Genomic DNA, 13765 nt, shown 5'->3' with positions numbered 1-13765 from the left:
TTGCTGTGAATTACTGTATAAGCAACCTCTATTGAATAATGAAGTCCAAGTCCACGCAGCTTTTTTTTCATGTTTAACTACCTTGAAGTAGTTTAGAATGTATCAGTTGATGTACATAAAAAAATCTGTGCATATGTATGTATATGGAAATGTCTCATAATGGAATTAAGCTCATATACATCTCTAGCTGTAAAAATCAGCAGCTTTGAATACCACTTGTTTTCTTGTACAGAATTCTTAGATCCAGGAAACCTTTAAAAACCCACCAAATAAATCTTGAAGTATGTATCCAAAATGGAATATGGCAAAAAGATTATGTTCATTGAGGAAAATGAGGACAGTCTTGACAATTAAACACAGTAATTAATGTTGACATATGTAGTAAGCTTTAACTTCTATGATTTTTTTTTTCTTCAAACATTCCTTTATGGTAGGTATTGTTTTCTGTGCAATCTACACTGCTTCGGTAAACAGTAACAATGAAGTATGTAATAAGAAAAATGTCATTGCTTAAATCATTGATAATTCCTGTGAAACCATCAATATAGTAATACAGAAAGTAAGAATATAATTCTTGAGTTGCACATTGCTGTATAAAGTAGTTTGGCACTTTCATGTTGATGCACCGTGTGTCAAGAAATCCGTATTTCAGCAACTTTGCATTAGATGTGGTTAATGAGATAAGCCGCCCTGTTTGAAATATCTTATTGAACTAAATAAACAGCAGAATTTAAATGTCAAGTTAGACATTAGATAACTTTTCAGTGGTTACCTTTTATAAAAATAGAGCTTGTAAAGAAAAATTACCATGGAAATAGCATCACAGAACCATATATATGCATTTTTTCCTTTCTTCATCAAATGTTTTAACTTTTTTTTTTGCAACCTTTTACGTTTCCTTTGTCCCAAACTTAAATATAAAAGGTTTTGTCTTGAAAATGACAATATCTCTAGCTGATCATTTACATTTATTTCCAGGAACAAATGATGAGAAAGAAACAAGCAATGCATCTTGACGCCCGCTATGTTACAATGGTGGAAAATGCCTACTACTACTGTAATCCCCCTCCAGCTGAAAAAACTGTGAAGAAAAAACGTCCTCCCTTGCAGGAATATATTCGTAAGCTTCTCTACAAGGATCTCTCAAAGGTCACCACAGAGAAGGTAAATCCTTTAGGAATCTTGTTACAAGTGTTGCTGGAAGTGATGTGGTATTAAGTTTTGAAGGGTTTGGGGACAGTTACATTTTTTTTTTCAATTGTAAGGAAGAAGGATCAGTTTTGTATTCCCAGCTGTTAAGATTTCATCTCTTGTAATACATAGTCATGGACCTACGTTCTCCAAAGCATTAAGTGCTGAACGAAGAATGAAATAAGAGTCTTTGTGCTAAGTATCTTGCATTCAGAGTAGGAGATAGTAGACTACAGTTACTTACAAATAGTAAGAACAGACGGTAAGAACAATAAAATCATGGAACAGGTTGGTTAGTAGCTAGAGAACAGCATTTGGGTTACATCTGCATCTGTAGCAGCTATGAAAAGCTTTATAGAGGTGTTTGAAGAAAAGAACCGAGGCTGCTTTTCAGGTGCTTACAGGGATTTCATCCCAACTGTGGAAGAGGTGATGACTGTGAAAATATTGATATTTTTGTTTGCTAAAATGTTCAACTTGTCTTAAAATTTGATTTAGGTCCTGAGACAGATGCGCAAGCTGCCTTGGCAGGATGCAGAAGTAAAAGATTACGTTATATGCTGCATGATCAACATCTGGAATGTGAAATATAATAGTATTCACTGTGTAGCCAACCTCCTAGCAGGGTTGGTCCTTTACCAGGAAGATGTTGGAATTCATGTTGTGGATGGAGTACTAGAGGATATTCGACTAGGAATGGAGGTAATAAATAAATAAATAAATAAAGGCAATAAAATAATCCTGTTTAAAGAAATTAATCCTTAAATTCTGTATTTTTTTCTGACTCTTCTAGCCATCTTTCAGTTGTTTCCTTTATGTGTAGATTTGTTTTAAAAAAAAAAAAGTTTACAAAGATTCCTAGGACAGGGTTTTTTTCCTCCTCTGTCATAACAGAACTCAATTTATTCTTGCACAGTGTAGTCAGATCTATGCAACTTCAAGTCACTGGAGATTAGTCCATGTTTTGACTGAGGTTACAATTACAATTCTCTGGGTAGTGAAAAATTATGGATTTTGGACAGAGCATGTTAAATGTATTTGAACACTTATAGTAGCTATTTCTTGACTGGCTCTCATAACTGTCTTCAGTACATTTTGATTTTGTGTAATGCATGTGATTATATATAACCATCTTATAATTAATTCTATCAAGCATTTATACTGCTTTTCTGTTTTTTAAAAGGGAAAAAAAAAGTTTCACAAAGATTCTATTATGTCTATGTGATAAAATGACTTTTTTCTTTCCTGTAAAGGTTAATCAGCCAAAGTTTAACCAGCGGCGGATCAGCAGTGCCAAGTTTTTGGGGGAGCTTTACAATTATCGAATGGTGGAATCGGCTGTAATATTTCGAACTCTATATTCATTCACATCGTTTGGTGTGAACCCTGATGGTAGTCCTAGTCCACTGGATCCCCCAGAGCATCTTTTCAGAATCAGACTAGTCTGTACGATCCTTGATACCTGCGGGCAATATTTTGACAGAGGATCCAGCAAACGAAAACTTGATTGCTTCCTTGTGTACTTCCAGGTATTGATACACTTTTGTCATAGCTCCACAGATTTCTTTAACAAATTAATGTATGGCAGTCTGTTTGCATCTTTCTGATTGTTCTCCACTATAATTTTTTAGAATCTTCTCTGTCTTAGTAACTGTTTGTATGTGAAAGTGAAGTGTATGTTGACGCGTAGATGTTACTGTTGGTCCAACAAATTGCAGAACGCTGGGGTAGCAGTTGATTCTCTGGAGGTTTAGGTCAATCAGGGTGTCTCAGCAAGTGGAGAAATGGGCTTATGGAAACCCTGTGAAATCCGGTGAAGGTAAGTATCAAGTGTGGCAGCTGGGATGGAATAGCTCCCTGCAACAACATAGGCTGGTACTGCCTACCTAGAGAGCAGCTTTGCAGAAAGAGAGCCAGAACTCCTGGGCTACATGACCGCAAGAGGCAGTTCTGCACCACTGTGGTGATGAAGGCCAACAGCACACTACTCTGCATTGACAAGAGTGTAGCCAGCAGATTGAAGAAAGTGATTTTTTTTTACTTTCCTTTCTACTTGACTTTTAAGGGCCACATCTAGAGTGTTTTTTCCAGGTCAGGGTTTCCTGGTAGATGAGAGCCTAGGAACAGAGCTGATTCTAGTGGAGAGGGTCACTATAAAATGATCAGAAGGATTGTGGTCCCCACATTATGGGGTCGCTCAGTTTGTAGAACACAATGTTATATGGGGGTGGTTTGATTGCTGTCTTCAGCTATCTAACAGAGTTTGTGAAGAAGGAAGAGTCAAATTCTTCTCAGGCACACTTATTGAGAAGATGAGCAGTAAAGACCACAAGATGCAGCAAGTTCTGGTGGGATAGATTTAAGGCAAAAAGATTTCACGATGGAAGTTTCACACACTAGGATGGGTTCCCATGAGATGTGGAAATTCCATTCATTGAGATCATGCTGGAAGATTCTGGACCTGATTTCTTTCTGCTTTCTTCTTTAAATTACACTAAAACAGTGTTTAGTGGTGTCAGAATATCTTCTTTGTTTGAAACAGAGTAATGATGTGAAATGTTTAATACTTCCTACTCTACAAATGTGGCTAGGCATTACAGATTTGGTTGTATGTGCACTGATAGTTACAAATTTACTTGAATATCTTTCTTTATAGCGCTATGTTTGGTGGAAAAAAAGTCTGGATGTCTGGACAAAAGACCACCCGTTTCCTATAGACATTGACTATATGATCAGTGATACACTGGAACTCCTGAGACCAAAGATAAAGCTCTGCAGTTCTCTGGAAGAAGCTATCAGACAGGTTCAAGACTTGGAAAGAGAATTCTTAATAAAATTAGGTAAGAGAATGCGCAAGGGGAATTAAATCTTTTTTGACAGTTCCTGTATAACTTAAAGTTGTTTGCATGATGATGATGGGTAACTATCGTTATTCTCATGATAGGATCTTTTTATTCTTGAAGGTTTTTTTTTTCAATTCGATTACATTTTTCTGATCTCCATAGGGCTCATAGAATCTTCCAACTCTTAAGTGTTAGGGTGTTTTTAAAAAATAAGAATAAAAAACACAACAAGGAAGTTGATAGAAATATATTTGTTGGTGTGTATGTATATAATACGTATGCAGCACTATGGTGCAGACAAAATAGTGCAAAAGCTAAGACAGCTATAAATTTTATCAGAAAAAAATTGGGAATCATGCTCCAGTACAAAAAGCAAGGAGCATCTGCACATTCGATTACTGCAGCCTGTTGGTTGGTGGATGGAAACCAGCCTAAGCATTGTGGTAGATTGGTTGCTTGCAACTCATGTGTTCCTTCCCCAGTTTTGAACTTGACAACAACTGCTGTTGGCAAAGTAAGTATAAGACTATATAAGACATTAGTATAAGACTATGATAAAAGAAAGAACGGGTTTCTTTCCAGATATCATGTATTTTGATCCTTACACTTTCTTTGGAATAATTTGGAATGGGCTTTACGTTTCAATAGATATCAAAGGATAATTTAGTTTTCATGAATTAGAACTTTGGATTATTCAGCTTACTTTTTCCTTACAATATCTAGCTTGTAGCTCCTGCAAGGGCAACAATGATGATTTATTTATAAATAACTGAAGCAAGATTTATAAATACATCTTTCATTATCTATGTTACAATCAGTTAATGTCAGGAAAAAATGATAGACTTGCAAGCACAGCTCACAAAAAAAGTTGACAAAAAAAGGTGAGTGTTTATCTAAAACTACCATCATACTTAAAGAGGGCTATGTACAAAACATTTTAATAGTTTTTGGACACTACTATGCTCGTTTCTCATTATGTAGAGTTTTTTAATCTTAAGTTTTTATTTGAAGATCAGATTCTTCATGACAAGCTTTTATATGTAAATTTTACATTTTTAGGTGTTAATTATAGCCTTGTAAGCATTTCATCTAGGTAGACAAGTTCAATTTTCAGAATAATCCTTTAATCCAGTGGGATGAGTATGTGTAATTGCTGGGTAAAACATTGCAACTTACTTTTTAAGAGGAATTTTTTTTTTAATACGCTGTTCATTTAATTGATGTGCCTTAAAATTACGTAGGTAGTAACTGAAATGCAGGTAAGAATTTCCTTATGGTATAATTAAATTACTAGCTTTTATGCTCTCAAAATGGTAACTAAGAAGTAATTCATAACTCATTGTATAAACTGTGATGTTCTCTGCAAGATACTGAGCACTTCCTCCACACAAATGGTAAGAACTTTTGTTCTCTGAAAAACTGCTGTTGCTGTAGCAGTTTAATTCAGTGTAGTTAAATACAGGGAAAGGGGGGGGGGCTTGCTCACTAAGTATGAGGGAGTTCCCCCTGCTCAAGTTGATTGCTCTTCCAAAATTGCTTGTTTGCTATTAAACCTCTGTATAGGGTGGGGGTATTTCCAAGTCCTGCTTATTAGGACTATTTGAAGTTGGTCTCAGGGAGATTTTCATCAGCCTCTTCTGATCTGCGGAGGCTGTGATGATAGATGTGAGCATATCTGAAGGGAATTGTGTTTTTTATTCTTTAAGAACTCTAGTAAAACTGCAGTTCATGATCAACTCGTACCCACAGTCCAATGGCCCACGGACAACAGTACTGAGAATGTATCGTGCTGCAGACCGTGATGTGCTTTGCTTTTGTCTGTTTGAAGTGTCATTCTAGGCAGAATTGGAGTAGTTTGTTGCATGCAGACCTTGAAATGGGGACTGCTGGTTCCTGTGCCACTCTGGTGACTTTGTGTGGGTGAGAAAATACTGAGAGTGATTCCGAAGAAACTCTTGCATAATTCCGGAGCAGAGCAGATTTTGAAGAGCACAGTGTATAAAGAAAAACAAACAAAAAATAATTGAAACCTCTGGAATATGAAGAAGGAAGTATACCTGAGTTCACACAGCAGTGAAATCCTCACTAGCTACTATATAGCCATAAATGCTATTCACTTCACAGTTTTGTCTAATTTAAGCATGGCTGTAAGGATTCACTTCTTCCTAAAGCTGGTCTTTGTGATCTTAGCTGTCAAACTTTGAGATTCTCTAAAGAAACCTGGGTGTGCGTATATGCATTTTGCACACAGATAAAAGCATCTGGAGGTAGAGCTAGATAAATAAATCTGTTATGCAGCAAACTACCTGTCTATTCAGAATCTAGACTTCTGGTTAAGAATTACATGTTGCAGCATTTGTTCTCTGCCATATGCAGAATGCAAATACGGGATGCCACAAGTACAGAACTGGTGTGTTTGTATGCTGTCCAAAAAAACTTCAAGCTAACAGTCAACCCTAGGTGTGTGTGCTTAGTGACTTCAAACTTTGAAATTAGTAATTTCAAAATACGAATGCTGAACAGTATAGTAATTGTACTGATCCCTTAGCAAAATCATCAAAAAATGACTGTCTTGGATCTGCCGTGTTGTGGAAGGCTGACATCAACATCACTTTCTGCCACATCAAGCCATGATCCTCTGGAGGATTAAATGACTTGGTAGATAAATGAAAATAATTAAAACAATGTATGAACAGAATAGGGTGTGATAGAACTTCGTTCTGTTTTGCACAGGATGGTTTAATTTTTGCAACAGCAGTTTTCTAAGAAGTACTTTTTCATGAATATTAGATCCGTGCTCAATTCTCAAATATTTTATCTGAAATAAAGATCTAATAAAAATCTGCATCCAAAACTAAAATGTACACCACAGCTCTGAAAGAAACTAAAATTTACTCTTCACTATTGTAGGAATGGTACAGGTAAGGAATGTTACACTGAAAGACATCTTGTTGAAAGAAAACAGTTTCTGGGAAGTTAGGCTTGATTCCTTGCACACAGAGTACCCTAAAATGGCTTGAGGAATAGCGGTGGCAAGCAGGTCAGTACAGGAAAGCACAAGATGAATTAAAACACAGTAAGAGAACGGTCAGTCCTTTCTGCAAGTAGGATGAGCATGTTAGCCAATAGTTTTGGAAGAGGCTCTGATTTTGTAAAGACTTCATGTAGGTACTTATATCCTTGTAGGCTCAAGTGCAGCCTCAGAGCATTAGAAAAGAAAGTCAGAAAGGTTGATTATAGACTGAGCAAATGTTTCTTTCAAAACTCTTACCTGTAACAAATAGAAATACCATCATCTATTGTTTCTCTGTCAACAGAAATACAGTGGAAAAGTTTGAGTACTTAAAGCGTGCTAAAGAAAACTTAATCAGATGGTTTTTTGACTAATCTTTAAGAACTTGATTCTCTTCAAGTAGCACAATGTGCTGGAAGTAATGCTGCAGGGGTTTGTCTTCTGGACTCTGCCACTTCAGTTGAGCATCCATGACTTAGGGCTCATATGTCAGTGCATATTTCAGTGAGGTTGTACGCTTAGTTTGAAATTACTTGGCAGCTGTTTGCACTGTGCAGCTTCTTGACTGAAGGTTTTAATTATTCTCCATATTTTCCTCCTTTTCTTGAGGGAAGTTGTTACCCTTGCTACTGATTATTTATGAACAAGGTAACTATATAGAGAAAATACTTCTATTGAAAAATAAATTATGACCCATTGGAAGTTTTAGTATTCAGCAGCAATGGGCTTCTGAAGTGATCCTACCCACATCGTTTCTAATATTCTGACTCTTTGTTTTAATTCTTTCTCCAATCTACAGGGCTTGTGAATGACAAAGATTCCAAAGATTCCATTACAGAAGGAGAGAATCTGGAAGAGGATGAAGAAGAAGAAGAAGGTGGAGCAGAGACAGAGGAACAATCTGGAAATGAAAGTGAAGTAAACGAGCCAGAAGAAGAGGTGAATTTAATCATTTACCTTGCCTTGCATAAAAAGAATGAGTAATCAATATTTTGATGCCTCCTGTGTCACAGTTAACAGGTGAAATGTGGATATGTGCAACCAAGTCAGTACACCAAGGGTATATTTCTGTCCCAGTTGTTTATATGTGGATAACAGAATACAGTGGTGTCTGAGGCTTATCCCAAAGAAATGTTGATGAAAAACTTGAACTGACAACTTTACTTAGGGTATATGCTACTTTTCAACCGAAAGATGCCTTTAGTTTTTGTGGCATGAAAATACCTTCAGATCATTGTCTTGATCTGTTACAGAGGCAAACATATTGACTAGATATCATGTAGGAAAGATAACAGGTGTTCAGAGTATACCTGCATAATGTGAACAAATAAGATTTATGGAGCATAATAAGCTTCCTTGTTTACTGTGCTGGTAATCTTCTGAATCAAGTGTAGCCAATAAAAAAAGGCAGACGTACATAAAAATTGTAACTTGTCACTATGATACAGCAAAGTTGACATGATAATGTTAGTGTTATGATAAAATGAATTAATCAAGGAAATAGGAAACACTTTTTTTCTCCTTGTACTTGGGTTGGTTGGTGTACTAGGAATCTTGTTCCTAGTTTCAGTTGATGATTCAGCATTAAGGTTTCTGAAGTTTGTCTGGTTTTGTGCCTTTACCCACAAATTAGTAAGATGATTAGAATCATAAATGGTTGAGGGTGTGAAAATGGACTTCTGGAGGTCTTGTCCAACCACCCAGCTCAAAGCAGGGTTACCTGTTACCTACAACTGGTTGACCAGGGCAATGTCCAGATTGTATAACTCCAAGGATAGAGATTCCACAGCCTCTGCAGGCAATCTGTACTAGTGTTTAAAACACATTGTAGTAATAAAACCAATATTTTAAAAAACCCTTATGTTTAAATGAAAAATTTCAACATGTTCTGCTGTATATTCATGAAAATGGTAAACTTGGCTGACTTCAGACCGTAAACTTGTTGTGAAACACTAAAAAACAAAAAACACCAAAAACATCTACTAAAACTAATCTAAACAGCTTCACGTGGGGGTGGGATGTGAAAGATGCAGAAAATGTGTGAGAGGAGTCAAATGCAAGTGGGCTTTTTGCTTTTTCTCCAAGTGAAATGGAGTGTTGGGGTTGCTTTTAGCATTGGAAACAGACATCAGCGTGCTGTCACTGAAGATGTATAATTCAGTTGTGTAAAGCCTTGTATTCCTCAGAATACTACTGGTGAACAAGCATAACTTTTTCTGTTTAAAACAGTTAAGTTTATTTTATTCTCAAATTATAAACGTTGAATGTTTCAGGAGGGTTCTGACAATGAGGAAGAAGAAGGTGAAGAAGAGGAGGAAGAAAACACTGATTATCTTACAGACTCCAATAAGGAAAATGAAACTGATGAGGAGAATACAGTATGTATTGTTACTCTAAATAAGTAAACTGAGTTATGCTGCTTTGGTTTTCTTTACTGCTCATTTTTTTAGCCAGTGCTGCTCATAATGTATTGGGAAGACCCAGCAAAAACTCCTCCTGCTATTATTTCAAATACATTTTAGAGCTTATATTTTCAGACTTTCACTATTGCCTTCTGAAAATGTTAATGCCATCAACTTTACTACGTGTTTTCACAGGACTGCATTTTCAGAGGTAGCTAGACTGGAAAAAGTTGCATAAGTGATGGTTTTGCAATGCCAGTAATGGTGTCAAACTGGTACAAGGTAACCTGTACTCTGTACTACATCTCAAAACCAAAAAGGAGACAAACTAAAAAATGTGGAATACCTAAAATACGGATTTTAGAATGGCAAATTGTAATTAAGCCTTAATTGCGGTTACATAGTAATGAAAATAATGATTGTAATAGAACAATGTGTTGGGATACTGACTTTAAAAAGCAGCATATAAAAGCTTTCTTTTTTTAACCCTGCTGTTAAATCACTGTTCAGAGAATAGATTTCAGCATAGCTTATAGCAGAGGAACAAGCAGCATTGTTGCCAGAAGCCAAAATGAGTGAGGTGTGGAGCTAGCACTTATATTGCACGGTCTCCAGTTCCAGCACTATTTAGATGATGTGTTTACTTGGTGCTGGTCTGCTGCCTTAACTATGAGGCATTGGATCTTGTGCTGACAAATTTGTGCTCATGGCATCCTGCTGCTGGTTGAATTCCAGTTTCTTTACAGTTGTAGGTGTTACTGAGTAAAAGCATTTCTCTACCAGTTTTGCATTACGTTTTGGTTCATTTTAAAATTGAAAATACTTAGTTATTTTTCCAAAGTTTTAAGCAGTGAACACTCTGTATACCAAAAGGTGCATTAAAGTACTGTTTTTGTTGTCACGTTTTTCTTTCCAAATACTGAAGGTTGTTATGTGTCTTGAAAACATCATCTAATTTTATGGACTTCAAGGAAAAATTAGACTGGATGTAGTACGGATAGAGATTTTTCTTTTTGATGTTGTTGTTCATAGAATATGTACATGCATGCTAGTATGTTCAGAATGTTATGAGTGACCAATCTTCATAATGCAGTAAATGTCAGAAGATAATTCTTCAAGAAAATAGTTCAAGCAAAAAACATTTTTCTTTAACTTTTTTTTTAAAGCTTTTGATTATGTATATCATGGAAGCAATGAAGATTTTTTTACTTCTGGACTGAATATTCATATTTCTGGAATTGATGTAATGGAGGTGTTTTTTTTTCTTCCATTGTAATAGGAAGTAATGATTAAAGGAGGAGGACTTAAACATGTTCCATGTGCAGAAGATGAGGACTTCATTCAGGCATTGGATAAAATGATGCTGGAAAATCTTCAGGTATAAACCTTTTTAAGGAATGTAATTAGCTGTGCAGCTACATTTACTTACTTATTTTATAAGTAAATGATTAATGCATAGATAACCGTGCTAAAAAATGTTTTTTTTTTTTTCTCATGGCCTTTCTTCAATTGGCATGCTTAGATAAGTAGCCTTCAGACATTAATAGCTTGGTCAGTGAAAATATATTATATGCTGACATCTTTTATTGGTTAAATAATAATTGCATCGGATATTAGGCAACACTTCTGACTTCATTGTAGACTACCCAAGCTTAGCTTATAACATGTCTGAAGCGTAGCTGCACTTAAATTTACATCACCTCTAAGCGCTGTATATGGTTTTAAATTGCATCTGGTAAATACTTGAGTATTGCAAGCCCTGAACGAGGACTGTATTAATCATATGCAATAAAAAACATCTGAATGTATGATTTCCATTCTCAAGTATCACAAATCACTTCCGCAGATTTCTTTCCTTAAAAGGTTACGTTATCCAGAATTCCTTTAAGATATGAAGTATTCTGTCCCTGTAGATTTCTTCTTTGTAGGCGAGGAAAACAAAAATGTAATAAGATCTAGTGAATTGACTTATATATTACTCTTTCTTGGAAGGTTAAACATGTTCTCAGTCATAAAGATGTGAACGTTACTAGGCTTCCTCATATATTTAGTATGGATTATTTATACAATTGACATCCTTTTAACAGCAACGGAGTGGCGAATCAGTTAAAGTACATCAGTTGGATGTGGCCATTCCCCTACACCTCAAAAGTCAGCTGAAGAAGGGTCCCCCACTTGGAAGTGGAGAAGGGGAGTCAGAGTCTGGAGACACAATGCCGTTTGTCATGTTAACACGAAAAGGCAACAAACAGCAGGTAAGAGTGTATGTAAGGTAGAGGTTTTCCATTAAAAAAAGAGCAGCAGGGAATATTCTTTCACTTTTTTAAAAGTCACTCTCTATATGACTTTAAAAGTCATTTTTTATTTCTTCATTTTCTCAGAATAGGATGCAGACCTTAATTTTGAAGTACAGAAAATACCACATGCAATTCCTTGGAATTCTTGCTGGTTAATAGTAATCAAGTGTAACAATTCTTAGTTTAAATTGTACCATTTTTAATTTTACGTTCCCTGAGTAAACCCACAGGGACAGTGGTATGTTTTATTTTTAAATATTGTTGAAGATGAAACACGTGGCTGACAAACAAGCACTGAAAGTTCAAAGGAGTAGGAAAGAAAAGGTGAAGGAATATTCCAGAATCTCAAAGATTCTGCAGATGTTGCTGAAAACCTTCAGCTTCAAATCAAAACATATAATGCTTGCTAAATTCAGTTTCTGAAGTAACTGCTACTTGGCTGAATTTGTTCAGCTTGGAAAACAGTCATTATCTGAAGGCTTTTAAAGAGGATTCTTCCAGAATGAGCTGAGTGAATGTCTGTGAAACTTAAATGGAAATCCTGTTAACTTAAAACAAAAACAAAACAAACAATCAACAAAAACTACTCCTTGCTTCATGCAGCAAAGCTATACGTTTGTCTTGGCTCTTTTCTCCAGTATATGCTGGAATGTTCCTGGATCAGCAAGTGTATAATACACAAATACCTAACACTTACCCACATGAAGGACATAAACCATGACAAGAAATTTACAGATGATTTTTAGTTGTGTTAATTGATGATTAAAATGAATGACTCTAGAGAGCTTGTGGAAAGCAAAAACAAGGCATTATTTCATTCCATCCATCTGTAGCTGTTTTTTTATTTAGATCTGTCATTGCTTTTGTTTTTGACTTCTGTTACCTGAATTTTTGCAGTAGTGCTTAATAGTAAGCTGAAACAGAATCTCTTTTTTCCCTCTCAAATGAAAGACTTAAAAATCTGTAGGAAGCGAGAAGGTCTGTTATCACAAAACACTGTAGAAATGTAATTTTGAATCTGTTTTTAAGCTTCATTATTCTGTTAAGAAAATGCTGTGCTAGGTACGTGCTTTCAGAGTGTAAGTAATGATACCTGTTTGAGTAAGCACATACTGTGTGTATTTAGCAGTGATGATTAACTGATTTCCTTACTACCTTTGTTCGGTTATTCTGCTGTCCTGGAACTTGAACATTGCGTATAAAGTTCTTCAAAAGTTATAAGTGAGGAATTCTAACTGCTGTCATTGAGTAGGAAAGGGATTTAGAGAACACTGTGCAAAAAAGTGTCTGACTTTGTCAGGATAACTTACTGGGAATATCCAAAGTGACCAGAAGTATTAGGATCTGCATATTCTTAGCAAGGGGAAAATATTGCTGGCATTCTACAGCTTGAAAAAGAAAGCATAACTTGTTCAGGAGATTTCCCTCCTTCTTCCCCTAGTATTTGCTTTTGGGAGTAGGCTCTTCCTGCCAGGACTCCTCTAAGTGTTTCTAGAAATTATTATTTTTTAAAAAATCACTCTATACACTACTTCATTTTTTTGAGTCAATGAAAGGCTTCTTTGTCCATAATTCTGCATTCAGAAAAAATACTTCTTAGTAGTCATTTTTATAGAAAAATAAGCAGGAAAGAAGAGGTGGATTTGAAAAGAAAATAATAGTTTCTTAAAGTGCTTTATTTTAAAATCTGTGAGCAGAAATTGTACTGAGTTCTGAAGTGTTAGATACATAATTTACGGGTAACTTATAGCTGTAAACTTTTCAGCATTTTAAATATAAGCACAAGGATTATGCAGACAGCCTAGAAGGCTGCAATTTCTTATCCTTACAGTCAGTCAAATGGTGAGCATCACCACCTCACTGTAATGTCAACTAACCACTTTATATCTTATCAGTTGGCTCGATCTGTGCTCTTTGTCAAAGGTACTGCAGAAACTGGAAATCACAGCTGTAAAGGAAGTATTTATTGATGAAAATGGAATGCACTGAGATTCCCTTTGGAGGTTAATATTTGATAGC

At 35.7% G+C, this 13765-nt stretch overlaps 1 protein-coding gene across 4 annotated transcripts in view; it reads left to right on the top strand.

Moving 5' to 3' along the window:
• Positions 1–13765, top strand: part of UPF2 (UPF2 regulator of nonsense mediated mRNA decay) — a 61815-nt gene that overhangs the window by 33255 nt on the left and 14795 nt on the right. For all 4 annotated transcript variants that reach the window (XM_027460618.3, XM_021270953.4, XM_021270964.4 and 1 more), the window contains 8 exons: positions 979–1164; positions 1690–1893; positions 2445–2720; positions 3848–4031; positions 7847–7986; positions 9321–9425; positions 10729–10827; positions 11537–11704. In XM_027460618.3, the coding sequence (XP_027316419.1) occupies positions 979–1164; positions 1690–1893; positions 2445–2720; positions 3848–4031; positions 7847–7986; positions 9321–9425; positions 10729–10827; positions 11537–11704 (1362 nt within the window). The remainder of the gene's footprint in view (positions 1–978; positions 1165–1689; positions 1894–2444; positions 2721–3847; positions 4032–7846; positions 7987–9320; positions 9426–10728; positions 10828–11536; positions 11705–13765) is intronic.

This window comes from Anas platyrhynchos, chromosome 1, assembly GCF_047663525.1.
Source record: "Anas platyrhynchos isolate ZD024472 breed Pekin duck chromosome 1, IASCAAS_PekinDuck_T2T, whole genome shotgun sequence".
Classification (NCBI taxonomy): domain Eukaryota; kingdom Metazoa; phylum Chordata; class Aves; order Anseriformes; family Anatidae; genus Anas; species Anas platyrhynchos.
This window is presented reverse-complemented; position numbering and strand designations above follow the sequence as displayed.